We start from the raw sequence: 19,022 nt of genomic DNA on the forward strand, positions 1-19,022 counted from the left end.
ATTATGACTTTTTTGCATATTTTTTAGCTCATTAGCTATCATTAGTATTAATGTATTTTATGTGTGGCCCAAGAGAATTCTTCTTCCAGTGTGGCCCAGGGAAGCCAAAAGATTGGATTCCACTGCTGTGGAGTGTTATTTCTTGATTACTGCTCATGAGCAACTTTTAATGACCAAGTGATGTTTTCATGTCAGTGCATAACCAGGCTTGGCTGAGGTCAAATGCATGAACCGTGTTTGAGCAGTTAGGTACAAAAGGAGCAATGCAGACACCAGGACCTGTGGAGTGGGGCAGTGTGGGCTTGGGAGGTAGGCACTTCTCAGAGGACCTGGGGTTTGAACTAAAGCTGGCAGAGTGGGGGCAATGACAGCCAAGAGAGAACCTCGTTTAGATGCCCTGAGTTCAAATCTGGGCTGCACCCTTTCTAATTGTGTGAACACAGTCAAGTTTCTTAAGTTCCTGTTTCCATTGCCTCATTAGCAAAAATGGTGATGCTAGTAGCCTAGGGTCCATCATTGTGTGGTGATGCTAGTAGCCTAGGGTCCATCATTGTGTGGTGATGCTAGTAGCCTAGGGTCCATCATTGTGTGGTGATGCTAGTAGCCTAGGGTCCATCATTGTGAGGATTAAATGATGTGATGGAGGTGACCGGCTCAGCAGTTTCTCAGGAGCGTCAGAGGCACTTATGATTTTGACAAGGGATTGTGTCTGCAAGGAGAGCAAGGTGGAGGGTATTCTAGGAAGAGAAGAAAAGTTCCAGTTCTATTTGTAAGACAGGAAGAGGGAGAAAAGACTAAGGAAGAAAGTTACAGGAGGAAAGCAAAGGAAGAGAGCCTGTCATCCATCTCCCAGTGCCTTGTGTGTGGTCCCAGGAGCAGGGAGCATTTTGCAGAGGCCGTGGAAGAGTTGGTACAAACTGATGATAGGAGGGTAGGTTGGATGTACTGGAGGTGGAGGAGTCTGGAGAATGAGGAACAGGCAGTAGACGGGAGCCTGGCTGAGAAACAGTGGACCTCCAGACCTGAAGAAGAAAGAGGAAACCTTTTGGGGGTAGCATGGGGGAAAGAACTGGAGTCCACGTGCCTAGGAGGGAATCCACTGGTCGGTGGCCACGAGCCAGCTTCCAGCATGTGGCATTGCCCCCCATGCCCATCCTTGGGCTCTGCGGACCACCCCTTCCCCACATCTGTGTGGGCTTGAGTAGTGAGGGGGCCTTCCCTGGCTGGGAGAGAACATTCCCCCTCATCTCCCACCCCCAGGGCAGCCCCCGCTGAATCTCTCTCCCTTGCCATTTTCATCTCCTCCTACGCAGCGCCTGTGATATCTCACTTCTAGCGTCTTGGCTCTCAGTGAACGGAAGTGAGGGGTGTCAGGGTGTGAGCCATTGCGGATTCACTTGCGGGTGGGGTAAAATCAGGCCCAGTCATCCTCCTTCCAACCCCCTCCTCACCCTCACCCGCTAAAATAGCTAAAGCCACGTTCTATTTAAACAGGATCTGGGGATGGGCAAAAGGCAGGGAAAAGAAACTCCACCAGTTCATTCATGATTCTCTGCTTCCTAAGAAAGCCTGGACCACGTGAGCTTCCCTGAGGCTCAGATCACTTTGGGTCTTGATGAGACGGGGGCTTAGTTACAGGACATATGCTTAACTTCTGTGGTCGGGAATGTGGCAAGCAGCCCCACCAGGCTCCACTGTGCATGTAGCACCGGATTTGGGGGCCCGGCCCCCTCATGGTTCTGCCTCTCTGCATGGCCTGTGGTGGCTCTCCGGAGACGTGTTCTGTCACTGTTGTGTGCTGACTGTTCCAGACAGAGCGCAGGGGAGGCTGTGGGGGTGGCTGGTGCACCAGGCGCAGGCAGGCAGCTCAGGCCTGCCAGTGTCTGCCTTTTCTGGAAACCCACGCAGACAGCTTCCGGCCAGCCTGCAGGGGACAGATTTCCTGTTTAGAGGGAGCAGCCTTGTGCCCCTGCCACAGGGCCTGCCACAGGGCACGTTAGGGCATTTGTATCCACTGAGCAGGACAAGGGGGCCCCAGACAACCCTCTGTTGTGGCCTTGAGTAGGCACTCTGTGTTTAGGATGCAGCCAAGCCCACCTGCACAGGACCCCAGCTCAATTCTGTTTGGCTTTGGAAGGTACCATGTGTTTCGCTTAATCCCTGGTCTACAACCCTCATTGTATATTCTTCAGATCAATGCTTAAATTAGTTTGACCTCCCTGAGCTGATGCTGACCTTTAGTGGAAGGAGGCAACGATCCTTCCCTGAGCTGGTAGGGTTGCTGGGCTCACATGTGCAGGTTGCGCACTGCACAAGTGCAACTATGTAAGGAGACATTCACATCTGAGAGCTTGTAGATCTGCGTGTTTATTATGACAGTTATCCAACAGATGGCAGCAAAGTGTCTTGAGAAAGGGATTCTTTTTCCCTAATTTGCACAAAGGCCCTGTATAGGTTATTGGTAGCCCTGCTAAAAGGCCAGGGAGAAATCAGTTCTAGGGACAATTGAACAACAGATACTACACTAACTGGGTAAATCACAGGCCAGCTCTAGAGCGATTTCCATAATCCATCACTGTTTCTCCCAAGCTTGATCAGGAAGAGGGGTGCACTCAGTGCTAGCCTCTCCTCCAACTTGACCTTCACCTCTCTTTCCATCTCTGCTCCTTACTCACTCTCAACCGGGTTATGAATGAAAGGCTTAAAACTAAGGTTGCAGAAGTGGTGCTGCCCTCTGTCCCTGCCTTTAGGAAACCCCAGACCAGGCCTTCTCCTCTATCAGTGGACTGCCAGGTTCAGCTCAGCCACACGGCACTGTAGGGGCAGGGAAAGTTGGCCCTGGTCATTCACAATGGGCACAGGACATGCTCCACTGCAACACAGATGGGGGACTCCTTCCCCAATCTTCAGACCCTTGACATGCTTAGCTAGTGGTCAGGATGTGCTGCCATTATCCTGAAGCCAGCAGCCGACCACCCTGGTCCAGGCAGCTCTGCTCCCATTTCAGGCCACAGAGAGCAGATCTGCCCACCATCCCCTGCTGAGAGACAGGCAGAGCAGTGCCAGAGAGTGCAAGACATAGCCTAACTCTCACCAGCGGCCCAAACCCAGCCTGCCACCTCTTTTTGTGTGAACCCCGAGCTAAGAATGGTTTTTATATTTTTTAAACAGTTGAAAAGAATTTTTTTTAAAAAAGCAATATTTTGGGACACATAAAAATGATATGAAATTCACATGGCAGTGTTCATAAATAAAGTCTTACTGGATCACAGCCATATACCCGTTTGTTTATGTAGTATTGTCTATTGTTGCTTTCACGCCACAACAGCAGAATGGAACAGCTGATGTGATAGAGACTGAATGGCCTGCAAATCCTAAAATATTTCCTATCTGGCGCTTTACAGAAAAAGTTTGCTGACCCTGGCATAGGGCCCGGGAGGCCTGGGGTGTCCTGGGAAGAGCCCTGGATTCAAAGACCAGAGACGTAGCTTTGAGCCCTTCCTGCATTATGTAGCAACTACCTGTCCTGGGGCGAGCCACTGTGCCCTCTGAGCCTCAGTTTTCTTATCTGTAAATGAGAATGTCAACAGTACCTGCCTGCCCTATCACATGTGGCCATTGTGTGGATCAAATGGCATCTAGGATGTGCCAGTGGCTTGTTAGCTGCAAACGCCTGTGTGAATGTTTAGTATTTTTTGTCCTGGAAGGTGAATCCACCATGTCATTTTCAGAGATGAAAGGTGACCTTTTGGCCCACATAGGACTTCTTTCTTCTCATCATCTTTCTCCCTATTTCCCTTCTTCCTCCTGGTCTTTGGGCAGGATTTTTTTTTTAATCGGCCTTTCACCTTTCTCTCTGCTCAGTGCCCAGTTGCCAGGGAAGCAACCCCATCTCATATGTGGGCGTTTTGTTCTCACAGATCACAAGATCCAAGGGGTGAGTTCAACAAGCAGAAACCCACTTGAGACCAGAACAGCAAGTCTGCACTCACTGAAACTCTAGTCACAGGAAATTGGCGGGGGTTGGGGAGGGAGCGTACTCGTATGACTGTTAGGGAGGAAGGCTTGATGCCCTACACTGACATTTGCCACCAGCGAGAGAATGGAGCCCTGCTTTTACTCAGCCTTGTTCTCTCATTGGCAGATGCACCTACGCACAGGTCGGGACTGGCATTGAAACCCTGGGCCTTGTTTTGGAAAATGGCGAAGTAGATAGTCTAGGGTTCTGCTTGAAGAGGGAATATGAAATAAAGGAGGTAGAAAAGTAATGTGATGAACCTCAGTGGTTTCATGAGGTGCACCTGTCCATCCCTGCTGCTCTTGTCTCCTTCTCAATGTGATTGGCAGTCACCTGTCACACAGGGATTCCATTCGCCACCCAACCAACTGCATATGGACTTGGGGCCCCATCTGCCATAGAAAGTTCTGCAGAGGATAGAGGACAGTCTGCTTGTTCCAGAATCGGCTTTCTCCTGACCTCTGTGCACCTGATTTCCTGATCTCTTGGCTTGGGCCCCTTGTTTACCTTAGCTGAAGGCCTAGAAACTTCCTTCCACTCCAGCCCTGGTCTCCTGATCTCTGACTCTTGGCCTGTCTCCCCAGATTGCCTCGCTTTGTCTTCATGGTCTGCTTCTCCAGACCTTCCCGAGCACAGATGCTGTGTGTTCTCCAAGTCCCGTGTGGGTTCACGCCGCCCAGGCCTCACTTGTGCTGATCCGGGTGCTTCCCCACCTACCCTCTGAGATGTCTCCCTGATCTCCTGGCTTCCCTCCAGAGTCTGTTCTTCCTGGTCAAGTGTCAGGGAATTGCAGATTAAAAAGGACCCTTAGTGTTTCCATGTCCTCTCACCTGTGGCATTTTCTGTGCAGCATAACTGGCAGGTGGCTCTCCAACAATGTGCTTGGCACATGCTAACCGTCAGGTGTCTCTAGGAATGGGAAGCTCCCTCTTCCCACCCAAGGGCATCCATTCCTTTGTTGAATAGGCTTAGATACTACAAAAATCCTTCCTTTGGTGAGTGAAAATCACTTTATAACTCAACCCGCTAATTAGAATTCTGCATTCTGGAATGATTCAGAATATTGTCAATCCCTTTGACAAATGCTTCCCAGTCTGTCTCATCCTTTCTCCTGCTTCACTGTGTGCAGTTCTCTCTGGAGCCCTGCTGCCCCTTCCAATGGACTGATGCTCAGTGGCGACCTTCAGAACCTCCCCTGACCCCCACCCTCCCCGGCTTCACCAGCCAAGGGGCCCTGGGCATCTTGCCACCCTGAAGAGAGGTCTCACCTCTGTGTGAAGTGAGCCCTGGACTGGAGCTGGGAAAGGTTGTGAGCCAATGTTATCAGAGGCGCTGCCAGCCAGGGAGGAGAGAACGAAGTCAGCTCTGCTATGTTGCCTGTGACAATGGTTTTTGAGTTTTGCCATTTACCGTCTTGTGTTGTTTGACGTTTCCTGTAGGTAAGGCTTCTGATTTCAAGTATTTATAGGAGGGCATAAGACATCTGAAGAAAAGAATTCTGCTACATAAAAAATATGAAGCCACTGTAGGAAGGGAAAAGGGAAGGGAGAGTGGTCTCAGCCATTGGAATTGTTGGCACCCAATGAAAAGCTGGAGGAGTCCCCTTCCCTTGACCACACATACCAACCCCTGGCCTTTGCTCCTTTCTCTAAGGCAGGCTCCAGTTGGGGAGACCTGGGCAGGTCTCATCATGTTGTCAAGTTTACATTGAGCCTCGTCCCCCATCAAGGCCATGACTGAGACTGATGCTAAGGCATTTGGAGGTTACAGAGAATTAATTTCTGTTCAGTGAATGGAGCAAAGATACAGGAAGCAGATACAGGTCTTCAAAAGAGCCCTAAGCATGCCAGCCACTATTGGTGCCTCTTGTATTTGCATTGATTATGGCCTTGACAATTTACATGTAAGTTTGACTTTCATCTGCAGAGTCCAGTTTTCCCAGTGAATTTCTACACTGTGGTGCAATATGGAAAATGGATTGGGAAAGGCAAAGGAGATACAGGGGGGCTAGTTAGAGACATTTCAATAGTTCAGGGGAGATATGCTGGGGGTTGGTTTAGGGTGGCACCTTGGGTCTGGGCTAATTCCTGTGTCCCAAGGCAACATGTTAATAGATAAAAAAAGAAGGTCCCCTCTACCTCTGATTTATTCATCACGTACAGTGATGGTCATACATCCAATGACCATTTGGAACCAATGTTGAGTGATTTGGTTTTTGCTGTGTTATTGACAGTAATGATGACAATTCATGCAATGACCATTTGGAACCAATATGGACTGACTTGTTTTTAGCTGTTATTGACAGTAATGGTGACAATTTATGCATTACTGGGGGGAAGCGCAGATGGTGTGGTAGCTACTTTGGAGTCTCTATTCTCTTCTCAGGATGCTTAATGAGCTAAGGTTTTCTCTCTCCTTGTTCCTAGGTAATAAGTATGAAGTCAAGGTGTACACTGGTGATATAATTGGTGCAGGAACAGATGCTGATGTCTTCATCAATATTTTTGGAGAATATGGAGACACAGGTAATGGGTTTGAATCCTTTTGCTTCACAAGCCATGCCCAGGACTGCTTCATACATGGGCTGCTTCCTACAATCCCAGCAGAGGAAAGCAGCTTGAGCCCCTCTTTGGGCTTCTCTATTGAGTATTTCTCTTCTTGTGATGTAGTTTGAAATGACCTGTCCTGGGCAGCAGCGTGTTCATTTTGTGTTGTAAAGTTTATGTGTGTGATGTGTTTTCAGATTATAGTATGGCTGGTTTGTGGGTTGATTGCAATTGTTCTGCATCTCAGACCATGGACACTCTGAAGCTTCAGATCTCTAGGAAACTCATTCTCACTCTATCTCCCTAAGATCCATGTCCATCTTGAGTTATACTTTGGGATGTGGCTGGGTATGGCCTGATTCAGTGCAGTGGTTTGGGGCAGAACAGAATGAGGCTGGGAATAGAATTTGGCTTGACCTTACAGGGAAAGCAAGAACTGAGAACTCAGACACAGCTGTAGGTGTTGAGAGAAAGCTCAGGTCAGAAGAATGAGACAAGTGGTTCTCTTCTGCTTCTGCCAATTTAGCAGAATTACCTAGGAGTTGGAAAAGCTACAAAGAAATGTGAATTTTGTAACAATATATTAAAGAATTCAAAATGCATTGCTGAGCTTATAAGGAAAAAAAAAGAGAAATCTCCAGGTACCGGTTCTAGAAATGAAGTGGGAATTCAAAACCAAAGTGTTAACTATGAATAGATGTGGTGGCTCCTGGAAGGAGAGAGCTTTCATGCTCAATGGTCTAGAGGATGAGCTTTCATACCCATGTGGGGTCAGAGAATGAGACCTTGGCTCTGCATGAGTCAAGAGATTTGAAATTAAAACTGAATATAAAGCCAGAAGCCCTGATGGTTCAGAGGAGCAACTTCAGTGAAAAAATAGAGCAGGAAAAAATTTGCTCATCAGTACAGTAAATGTTTCTTGGCAAGAGCTCTAAATTAAAAAAAAAGAATTGCTGAGAAATTGATACCTTGGGCCTGCACTGCATGTGGGCTTGAGGTCTGATTTTACACTCCAAGTGTAATTTGGGAGCCCCTCTTCCTCAAGTACAGAAAATTGGTTTCATGCCTGTAATACCTTTAGTTATTTGGCAAAAGCATTTGCAAGACTGCCTGAAATTTCCACAGATAAAACACTGAAGATGTGTTCACTTTCCAAAACTACAAAGCACTGAGGTATATAATTCATTATAACTAAGCATTAATCAACACAACGCTCAATAAGATTAAATCCTCAGGAATTTCAAATAATTAGATACATTGTGGTGAAACTAAAGGCAAAGGGAAATATTTTAAAAGAAAGCAGATTTGGCAGATTACTTTCTGTAAAAACAATAATTAGATTGAAAGCAAATTCCTATCAGCAACCTATATAGGTCATAAGTATGTGGAATAGTATCTTCACTATTCTAATCAAGGATATATATCATCCTATAATTCTATACCAGCTAGGTTATTATTCCAGAGTGAGGGCTAAATTAACAAATTTCCATGAAAACAAAGATAAATAGAGTTGACCATTCATATGCTTAAAAAACCACTAAAGGATATACTTCAAGAAAAAGGAAATTGTACACAGAAGAAAGGACTGAGATATAAGAAACAAAGTTGAACAAAAATGGATATATGTAACGAATCTAAGTAAGCATTGACTATACAAAACAATAATAATGATGACTCACATCAGTGCATGAGAAATGTGGACCCCAAACAATTAAAATCAATATTTGAGAAGGAAAGTGGATGATGAGAGTTAAAACATAACAAGGGTCTTGGTTCCTGCTCATCTCCCCATTCCCAGGAAAGTAGGGATAATGATTAACTGCAGATTTTAATAAGTTAAGTATGCATATCGAAATTGTAAAAGTAATCACCCCAAAATAGAAATGTATAATTGAAAACCAAAAAAATAAATAAAAAGAATAAAAAATCAACCCAATAGAAGGAAGGGATGAAGAAAGAGAAGCAAAGAAAAAACATGGCTAATAGCAAAAAGTAAAACAAGTGTGTTAATAAATAAAGTCATAAGTTAAAAGTTGGATATTCTCATATTAGATGAAAATCCTAAAGTCCAGCTTAAATACAGCATATGATACAGAAAGTCTGAGAATAAATGGGATGAAATAAAGTATACCAGGAAAACATTAACAAACAAGAAAGATTCTAGCAGAGCTATATTAATATCTGTCAGATGAAACTTTAAGGCAAACCACTTTGTTTGAAATAAAAATATATTAGACAGTGACAAAAGGAATAATGACAAAAAGAATGATACAATAATTTTGAACTTGTATAAATTTAACAACATATTCTCAAAATATGTGAAACAAAAATTAACAAAATTCTTGGAGGAACTTGGCAAATACAGAATCATAATGGAAGATTTTAATATCATCCTCTCAATAATGGATAGGCCAAATGCATACAAATTTAGTATGAGTGGAAAAGATTTTAACTATATAGTTAATAAGCTTGACCTAATGGGAGTATATAGATTACCACATCCAATTGGTAGAGAATACACATTCTTATTAAGCATATAATGACCATACACAAAACCACAAAGCAAGCCTTAACTTAAATGAATCAATAATATAGAGATAATATTCTTTGATCATAAGGCAATAAAATTAGAAGAAATGTCTGTATCACCCCAATTAAAAATTAAAAAGCATATTTCTAAGTAGTTAAATAATAAATTGTAATAGGAATAATCTGGTAGCACATGCTATATCACCACCACCACCACCACCACCACCACCACCACCACCTGGAACAGAATTTATTCGAGGGAACTAGCAGAGAGAGTAGCAATAGCAATCATGCAGGTCCCTATTGCCCATCACATACTGGGTCATCCCAGGAGGATCTTGGAGGGCAAGACTGTAGACCTGAGAGACAGACATTGGCCATTGGGCTGTGAGGCCTTTAAGGTACATTATTGGAGAAGACTAGCCTCTTTCCTGGGGCTGGGGTCCCATAGCAATATGACGTGGGAGGATCTTGGCATTCGGTCCTCTTCTGCCACATCAGCATTTATACTTGAGGGACCATGAGGGTCTCCTCTAGCATAATGAAGAGGCTGGGGTCCAAGCCTTATGATTGTCACTATATGACGTAGCCTGATCTTTCATCTCAGCATCCTAAAAAGATTGTCTTAAGAACATGCTGTAGCCAGTTTCCAAGGAGATCTGTAATTATTAAAGAAATTAGAGCAGCAATTAAAATTCACCCAAGACATCAGACCAAGAAGATTGTTCAGGCAAAATCTACCAAATATTTAAGAAATTATGATTCTTCATCTTATATAAATTATTTCAAAGAATAGGGAAAGAGGTAATGTGTCCTAGTTTATTTTATGATTTTTGATACCAAAATCAGGCTGATAAATTAAGAGAAAGAAATGTACAGATGAGTCTTATTTGTGAACAAAGACCCAAAAATCTTAAATAAAATATTAGCATATCAAATTCATGAATAAATATATACATACATGACAAATAATTCCTACTCTGTAAGGTTTATTCCAGTGATTTAATGATAATTTAACGTTAGTCAATCTATTTATATAACTTATCATAGTAACAGATTAAAGAGGAAAAATAGAATTATCTTGATAGATGACGGAAAATTTGCATCATTCATTTTTTAAAAACCCATAGAAAATTAGAAATAGATTTTTTTTAAAAAAAGATAAGGCTATCTATCAAAATTTGCACAAATATCATGCTTGATTTTGAAAACTTGAAAGCACTCTTTTAAAAGCCAATAACAAAAGAAATAATCCTGCTAGTCATTATTTCTATTCTTCACAGTACTGGAGGTCCTAGGGTCAGAAAAAAATGGGCAAGAAAAAGAAATAAAAGCTATAATGGTTGAAAATGAAATAACAAACTTTCATTTTTATAAAAAATAATGGTCATCTACAAAATCCAGAGGAATTTACAAACTATTAGAACCAATGAAAGAGAAAGTTTGATAAAGTTGCTGCATATAAGATTACAATACAAAAATTAAGAAAAAGAAGTAATGCAAAAATTTAATTTCAAAATATATTATTTACATTAGCAATTATAATATGTTACCTAAGAATAAACATTAAAAAGAGTATTTTGGGAAAACTATAATTTTTTATTGAAGAATATACAAGAATATGTAAATAAATTGAGAAATATGTTCATGGATGAAAAAAGACTCAAATTCATTAGGATGTCAAATTTTCCTAGGTTGTTTATAAATGCAATGCAATTTCAGTCAAATTCTTAAAAGGCAATACCCCACAGCTTACACTGCTACTAAAATTCATGTAGGGCTAAGCCATAAAGAGTTAAATATTGACAAGACAATTTTGAATAATGAAAATAATGCTAACAATATTAATAATATGGGAATATTTGCCCTGCCAGATATTAAGACATTTTAGGTCTCTAAAAATGAACACAGTGTGATATTGCTAGATGGATAAACAAAATAGAGCAATGAAACAGAATAAAGAGTCTAGAAACACACCTAGAGTTGGCATTATAAATCACAAGAAAAAGATGAAATGTTCAGTTACTGGTGTTTGAACAATTGTCTAACTGTATGAAAAATGATAAAATTAAATTTCTACCTTTTACCATCATGCACAAAATAACTTTCAGATGGGCTAAAGACTTAAATGTGAAAAAGTAAAACTAGAACATTTTTAGAAGAAACTCTAAAGGAGTACCTTTTTAATCTCAGTTTAGAGATGGGATTTTGTAAATAATTCATTAAAAGCACAAGCAACTTAAGATACACAATAATGGAAAACTGCAAAGCGTAAAGAACAGGTTAGAATTCGAGTCCTAACTATGTGCTTATAACCTGCATGACTTTTGTTAAGTTATTTAACTTCTCTAAGTCTCTGTTTCTTCATTTGCAAGACAAGAGTTAATAATACCTCCTTCTTAAAAAAAATAATGATAATAATACCTCCTTCTTGAATCATGGTGAGGAATAAGTGAGAGAAAAAATCCAAACTATGTTAAACAACCAGCAGCAACTGATAGTATTAATACTTGCCAGCACTGTTTTCCAGAAAAGGAGTCAGGTCTAAGGAAATCTGTAGGCTGAATACCAACAGCCCCTTTACAAACTGCTGTGGCTATTGTTCCAGTTTGGGACAAGCAACTGGCAAAAGCAAGGCAGGGTCCTAGGTCTACAGCTGGGGGTACAAATCGGTTTAGTAGGATGGGGACTCCAGACTAAAGCAGAAATCAAAAGCTTAGTTATAGAACCTGGGCACAAGCCACACATGAAGCAAACCTCTGCTGGTCCAGAGACTGGAGGGATGTAAGGAGCCCTCAGATCTCAGGAGGAAGTTGCCCTTGTTGACTTTGGAAGAGCATCTTTCAGTGGGTGGACCATGAATAATACTTGGAAATTCTTTTCTTCTGGTCTTTTTGTAATCTTTTTTGTGTGTCTGTGCGTACAGGGGAGCGTAGGCTGGAAAATGAAAAGGACAACTTTGAAAAGGGAGCTGAAGACAGGTTCATCCTGGATGCCCCGGATTTGGGGCAGCTGATGAAGATCAATGTTGGCCACAACAATAAGGGGGGATCTGCAGGTTGGTTCCTGTCCAAGGTGAGTTCAGCTGCTTCTCTGTGGTTCCTGTGGCCTTGGAAGGGGGGCTTCTTGCTGTTCAGAGGGTTGTATCTCAGCTCCAACTTCCCTCTCTAGGTCTATCTGCATCCACTCTTCTACTTAAGCCAGCTGACCAGCCATGCTGTCCTCCTATGGCCTCCAAGACTTCACCCACATTACTACCTTCACAGGAAGCCCAGTACTTTCATTTGAATCTAGCCAGGACCTATTCACTCTTCAAGGCTCTGCCATGAAGCTTTCCCTGACCCTGGCCCACCAGAACCTCCCCCTCCCATGAAACTTTAGAACCCTGCTTGCTTATGGCATTCCTTTGACCCAAGCGTATGCTTTCTTATGACTTATCTTAGCCTGTTGCTTTGTACCCCACATTTCTGGATCTCTAGTGTTATAGTTTCACCTGTCCAGGACAAAGATAAGAATCAAGAAGAAAGCAAAAAGCCTTCTGAGCAGCTAAAACATATCCTGTTCAAAGTTTGTAAAGAAAGCTCATGCCCCTGACTCTATCTGGCCTTGTCCTGATTTTGAAGGAAGCCCTCTTCAGACTTGCACTCAGTGTCTAGGGCTTGCCTGTAATCCCTTCTAGTAAACTTGCTTCCTGTAACTTTAAACCTCTGGCAGAAAATTAGAAGGGGAAAGAGGCACTGTAATGGGTAGGGTTATCAAGAACAGTAATGGGAAGTCAAAGAAGATATAAAATACCAAAAGACTATTAAAAATTCACAGCAGGCTGAGGTCACTTAGAAAACAGGCAACCAGCCCTTTGCATAGACTTCCTTCAGTTATGAAGACATCAACATATAATATTTCCATTCATTACAGAATTGTAGGAAAAGGTTAATGGGTTATATATTTTTGAAAAAGCATTTTGAGAAAGGTCTTATTGCTTAAAACAGAAAACCCTCAGATTTATAACAACTTGACTGTAAAGAATGATGCTGTCTTAAAGTTGAGGTTTTGTTTTTGCTTAATGTCATTTATCTTCTTGTATCAGTTAGGAAAGTATCTGGCTGCAAGGAAATCCAGATGTAGTCAACTCAGAGCTCTTGCAGCTGCTTTCCGAGGCGCCTGCTCCCTCTCTGCATCACCATTGTCAGCACTGGGACTTTCATCCTCCAATTTGTTGCCTCGTGAGCACATAACAGCTGCTGAATCTCTAGGCATCTTATCTATGTTCCAGACAGAAAGAGGGAGAGAGAAGAATGGGATAAAGGCTTTGACAAGGGGGCTAAAGACTGTTTTCTGGCAAATCTTGCCTTATTTTGAAAACAGCAGAGACTTCCTTGGAACTTCTGGCTACATTTCACTGGCCAAATACGTATGATGTGGCCACCTTAGCTGCAGTGAAAACTGGGAAATCAGGTGGTTAGTTTTCAGCCTATAGAATAGAAATGGACTAAGAAGAAGGTGATTGAAAAGGGTATTGAGTGAGCATCCTAGTGACGGCTACACTTCTTTTCATAATTAGTTTGAAAGTTCCTTGAGGGCACCTCCCTAGCTCTTGACATGGGACTGGGCATTGAATCAACAGGGGAATAAATACCCAAATTCCTCTGGAAAGGAAAGGCTTGCCTGGTCCTAAGAACAGCAAGCCTGATGCTGAACAGGGCACCAGGAGGCTAAGTGGAACTGCTGCTTGGATTGGCGAAGAAATCAGGCGGGAGTCCAGAATCCAAATAGCCAATACACCAGCAGAGGTGTGTTTTCAGATGGTTTTCTGTTTAGCTGGGCAAAGCAGGGAGAGGAGACCTGTGCATTTTATGACTTCAGCCAGGGCAGGGCACAGAGCAGATACCTTGAAGTCCACTTCGTTCATTCTGAAAAGGAAGACAGTAGATTGAAAATGCAAGGTTTAGTGGACAGAGCTTTCTTTAAAGGGTGAACAGTTTCACATTCTTGAACTCAGGTGCCTTCTTGGTCATGTGGCTATGTTGTGCTCTCAGGAAGGTTTCTCAAGGAGGCAGGTTCACATGCCAAGATGTGTCTCTTTGTTGCCTTTACCCTCAAAGGCCAACTTGGCAAGGTATGAAATCTATGGGTGAAACACTTTTTTTTCTTTAAAACTTTGTGCATTTTATTCCATTGCCTTCTGAAATTTGATACTGAGGCCAAGCAGACTTTTGTTTCTTTCTGGGTAACCTAATTTTTTTTCCTGCCAGATGCTTGCAGGATGTTTTTCTTTATATTAATTCAAAAGTCTTACCAGACAGCATCTAGAAGAAGTGGGGCTTGTGTTAGTCCTCCATCCCTCCCTCCCTCCCTCCTCCCCTCCCCTCCCTCCTCCCCTCCCTTCCCTCTTCCCCTCCCCTCCCTCCTCTCCTCTCCTCCCCTCCCTTCCCCTGTCCTCCCCTCTCCTCCCCTCCCCTCTCCTCCCCTCTCCTCCCCTCCCCTTCCCTCCCCTCCCCTGTTTAATTTCTCTGGAACACAGTATGTGTTTTCTATCTGATGGGTAGGCTATTTTTTAAATTTATTATTAACTTACAGCTCAGAAAATAGATTTCTTATTATATGTTAGATTATTGCTTGGGTGGCATTTGTTCTGGTCTCTTCCTCAGGACTGCCAATTGCCCGCCTATTGGATTTCCAATCTCTTATCTTCCAAAACTCGCAGCTTCCCCTTTACTCCGGTCATCTCTGCTTTTTTGCATTCCTTGAGAACTTGTCAAATTCCCACCACATCATTGATTGGCTGTTCCATACTGAGTTATACTTCTTTCTCCTGTCAATGTGATTTCAATTCTGAATGTGTTTCTTTTAATTGTTTTTCTTACAAAACTAATACATGTTCATCATAAAATGTTTAGAACATACAAATAAACAAAAAAGATAATATAAATCACTCATAATTTTACCACTCAAATATAACCAGTTAATATTTTGATGAACATTCTCTAGTCATTTTTCTATTAATTAATATATCACTTTTAAAAATATGGGGTCATAATGTACACCATATTTTACAAACTTGTTTTCATTTTTAAATATAGCATGCATATATCCCCATGTTATTTAAATAGAATGGCATGGATATTTTACAATATAATTTTATTTTGAGATGGAATGTCGCTCTGTCACTGAGGCTGGAGTGCAGTGGCGTGATCTTGGCTCACTGCAGTCTCTGCCTCCTGAATTCAAGCAATTTTGCTCCTGCCTCAGCCTTCCACTTAGCTGGGATTACAAGTGCCCACCACCATGCCTCACTAATTTTTGTATTTTTAGCAGAGACAGGGTTTCGCCATATTAGCCAAGCTGGTTTTGAACTCCTGACCTCAGATGATCTGCCCACCTTGACCTTCCAAAGTACTGGGATTACAGGTGTAAGCCACCATGTCTGGCTACAATGTAATTTTAATGACCAAAATAAGTGTTTTAGATCTACCATGACTTATTAAACCAATCTCCTTTTGTCAAATATTTCTATTTTTTCCTCAAAATTATTATACTATATTATTATGCTATAGACTATGCTATTATATAACACATAAAATGTATATTATGCTATATAGCTTGAACATATCTTATTGAAAATGCTTGGGACAAGAAGTGTTTCAGATTTCAGGTGTTTTTGAATTTGGAATATTTGCATATACATAATGAAATATCTTAGGATGGGACCCAAGTCTAAACATGAAATTTATTTGTTTCATATACATCTTATGCAAGTAGCCTGAAGGTAAATTTACACAATGTTAGTTAATAAGTTTTTACGTGAAGCAAAGTTTTAACTGTATTTGGACTGTGATCCATCATATAAGGTCTGGTGTGGAATTTTTCACTTCTGATGGGTTGTCCACACTCAAAAAGTTTTGGACTTTGGAGCATTTTGGATTTTGAATTTCAGATCAGGGATGTTCAACCTGTGTGTGTGTGTGTATATATATACAGTATACTATTATACTATAGTGCTGTGACAAACATTCTTGTAGCTTATCTTTATGTACATTATGATTATTTCTTACAGTACATTCTCAGGAGTTGGTGAAAGAACAGGCAGAATTATAAGAACTTTGATCTATTTGCTGCTGTATAGTTTTATTTTTCTTGATACCCTTTCTTACTTAACTTAGTTATTTTTTAATCTCATCTTACTGCATTTTCACTGTAGTCTCATCTGTCTTTAAAGATGTTTATTCCTATTTCGTAAGGACTAAATCTTCTGGAATTCTCTTAAGCACATCAGTTGAATGGTATGAGTTCCTTTGGTGTGTCCTGTATTAGGTCCTTTCTAGAGTTTTGCCCTTCCTCTTATTCTTTGGAATGATCTTCTCTGTCTTTGATTCAAGAATTTGCAAGGCCTTAAGTTGGTGTTTTCCCTTTACCCAACCTCAAATAAGGTGGGACTTGTTCAGACTCGGTATCTGACAATAGTCAAGGTGCCCTTGAAACATAGGGCATGCTTGTTAAATCTCCCATCTTCTTCCTCTTCCTCTCCTCTTCCTCCTCCCACTTATATTTTCATTCTTGGCTCCAGTTAGGTAATAACTGAGCCCCCATCTCACATCCAGGGTTGATTGGAGGCTCTTAGTCCAGTTCTCAGATCCTGGATGGCACTGTCCTGGTATAGCTCTGCCCTGATGTGATGGTTTCTTTTCTTACTCCTATTACCTGAGTCTTTGATACAAGTTGGTTGCATTTTATGCAAGAGATGCATTCCTAAAAATCTATATACTTTGAAATTCATTTGAGACAGAACTTCCTGCAGGAATAATGTAAAGCAGAGGGTTGTACACTTTGAATATATATAGAGAAAACCGTGAAAGTGTGTTTTTGTTCTAATCCTTTTTTTTTTTTTTTACAGTATTATCTTCAATATTTTACAAAGCTACCAGGTGCTTGTTTGGTCTTGGTAGTGTTTTATCATCTTAATCTTGTTCTGAAGTGATTGATTTTTTAAAATAAATTTTATTGTGTATATTTAAGGTCTATAACATGATGTTATGAGATACATGTGGATAGTAAAAATGTTACCCCCTGCCCACATTGAGTTATGACTGGAGGACGCATTCTAGCTATTAACAATTCTACTTCTCTTAGAGTGAGTTTTCAGTTGGCTCTTCCTGGCACATTTCAGGAGGGCCTCTCAGCTCTTTGGTGTATTCTAGAAAGCACACTTATCTCAGTGTCACTAACTTAGCTCACATGGGAGTCCTTGAGGAAGGCTTCACAGATCCCATTAGCCTTACTGTTGGTGGCTGATGTTTCCTGACCTGATCACAAGATCCTAGGATTCACTGTACCTGATGTGGGGTTTGCAGTTCCCCTGGCATGGGCTCTGCTTCTCACCAATAAGGTCAGAATCCCAACCTTCAGCCTGTGAGGACAGTGATGGTTTTGTCACAGTTTGCAAATCCAGGCTTCCAGTTCTTGTGACCAGTCTCACAGAGCACATGCTGCCAAATTTTTTGCTTCAATTTTAAAAATGATCTGCAGCAGAGGAGGGAGCAGTGGCTTAGTAATTCAAGGCAGAAGGTGATTGCCAGTCATCCCTGCATGATTCTAGGCTTTACCAGGTTTCCTGGACACAGTTGTGTCCTTGTGATAAGCTTTCCTTGGGCCACGAAGCAGATATCAGTATATTCTCAGAGTACACTCAAGTGATTGGAAGATTGGATTAGATCTCCAGGTGCACCCTCACCAACACTTACCTACATCCCTGCCCGCTCTTCTCCTTCCCAGATTGTTATTGAAGATATTGGGAACAAAAGAAAATATGACTTTCCCCTTAACCGCTGGCTGGCCTTGGATGAAGACGATGGCAAAATCCAAAGGGATATCTTAGTGGGCGGAGCTGAGACCACAGGTAGATTTGAAGAAAAGGGAGGCTTTTTGGGTATTTCACTTTCTGCCTAAGGGTCGGTGTTGGTATCTGTGGGGCTGGAGCCAGCTGGGTCTGCAGACAGCATTCCTTCTGCTCCTGAAACTGTTCTGTCCCACTGGGTTGTAGCCTGGGGGCTCTGTTGTTGCCAGAGGATTTGGGGGATGCTGTTAAGCAGATAACTGCTCAAGGCAAAGGAAGGTATCCATAGGATGAAGTCAGAATGTGAACTTCTGATAAGCACGGATGTTTCCCAGGACATTGATTTACTCTGAACTCTTCCTGATATTGAGTGCTTAGTACATGCCAGGCCTTCTTGGTAAGTACCTGACCCATATTGTGTCCTTCAATCCTCACAACCACCTTATAAAGTAGAACTGTTATTGTTCCCATTTCACAAGTGAGGAAACTGAGGCATATGGAAGAGCCTTATTCAAGGGCGCACAGCTGGCAAGTGATGGATTCAGGATTTGGTCTGCTTCCTAAAGCCCTAACCTATATAAATTCCACAGAAAACTTTTAACTCCCAGCATGGCAGACACAGTCATAGATGTTCTAGAAAATCAACATTGATATTGCGCACATCTGAGAACGTTCTCGGCAGCAGAACCTCCCATGACTCACCATGGGAGAAAATCCATGTTCTGTACTATAATGTACAAATTGCTCCACAGTTTGGCTCCATTTATCCTATCCACAGAGTCTTCCCACACTCTCTCTCCCACTGCACATTCACACCTTCCATTCTCCCCTCCACCTCATTCCCATGCCTTCCTTCTCCCCTCAACTCCCTGCTTGCCTTGCTCTTTCCCTCTCTCTATCCTGGGAACCTGCCTTATCCTTATCCTGCAAAACCTTTTCTCTTCTTTCTGCCTCTCAAATTCCTGCTTCCAGTCGCTTCCCCTGAGCCATCTCTGACCTTCTCTGGCCTGGGTAACTTCTCCCTTCTTTTGCTCCATGCATCCTTGGCAGACCTTTATTGCTGCTGTTTAAGAAACTAAATGCTCCTCTGCTCCAGTGC

General features: G+C 42.1%; 1 protein-coding gene across 2 annotated transcripts in view; it reads left to right on the forward strand.

Moving 5' to 3' along the window:
* LOXHD1 (lipoxygenase homology PLAT domains 1) overlaps window positions 1–19,022 on the forward strand; it is a 183,328-nt gene that overhangs the window by 27,823 nt on the left and 136,483 nt on the right. For both annotated transcript variants that reach the window (XM_064378976.1, XM_012440784.2), the window contains exons 5-7: window positions 6,445–6,543; window positions 12,020–12,168; window positions 17,863–17,986. In XM_064378976.1, the coding sequence (XP_064235046.1) occupies window positions 6,445–6,543; window positions 12,020–12,168; window positions 17,863–17,986 (372 nt within the window). The remainder of the gene's footprint in view (window positions 1–6,444; window positions 6,544–12,019; window positions 12,169–17,862; window positions 17,987–19,022) is intronic.

This window comes from Aotus nancymaae, unplaced genomic scaffold (genome assembly GCF_030222135.1).
Source record: "Aotus nancymaae isolate 86718 unplaced genomic scaffold, 86718_ANA_hifiasm-v0.15.2.pri h1tg000020l, whole genome shotgun sequence".
In the NCBI taxonomy this organism is placed as follows: Eukaryota; Metazoa; Chordata; class Mammalia; order Primates; family Aotidae; genus Aotus; species Aotus nancymaae.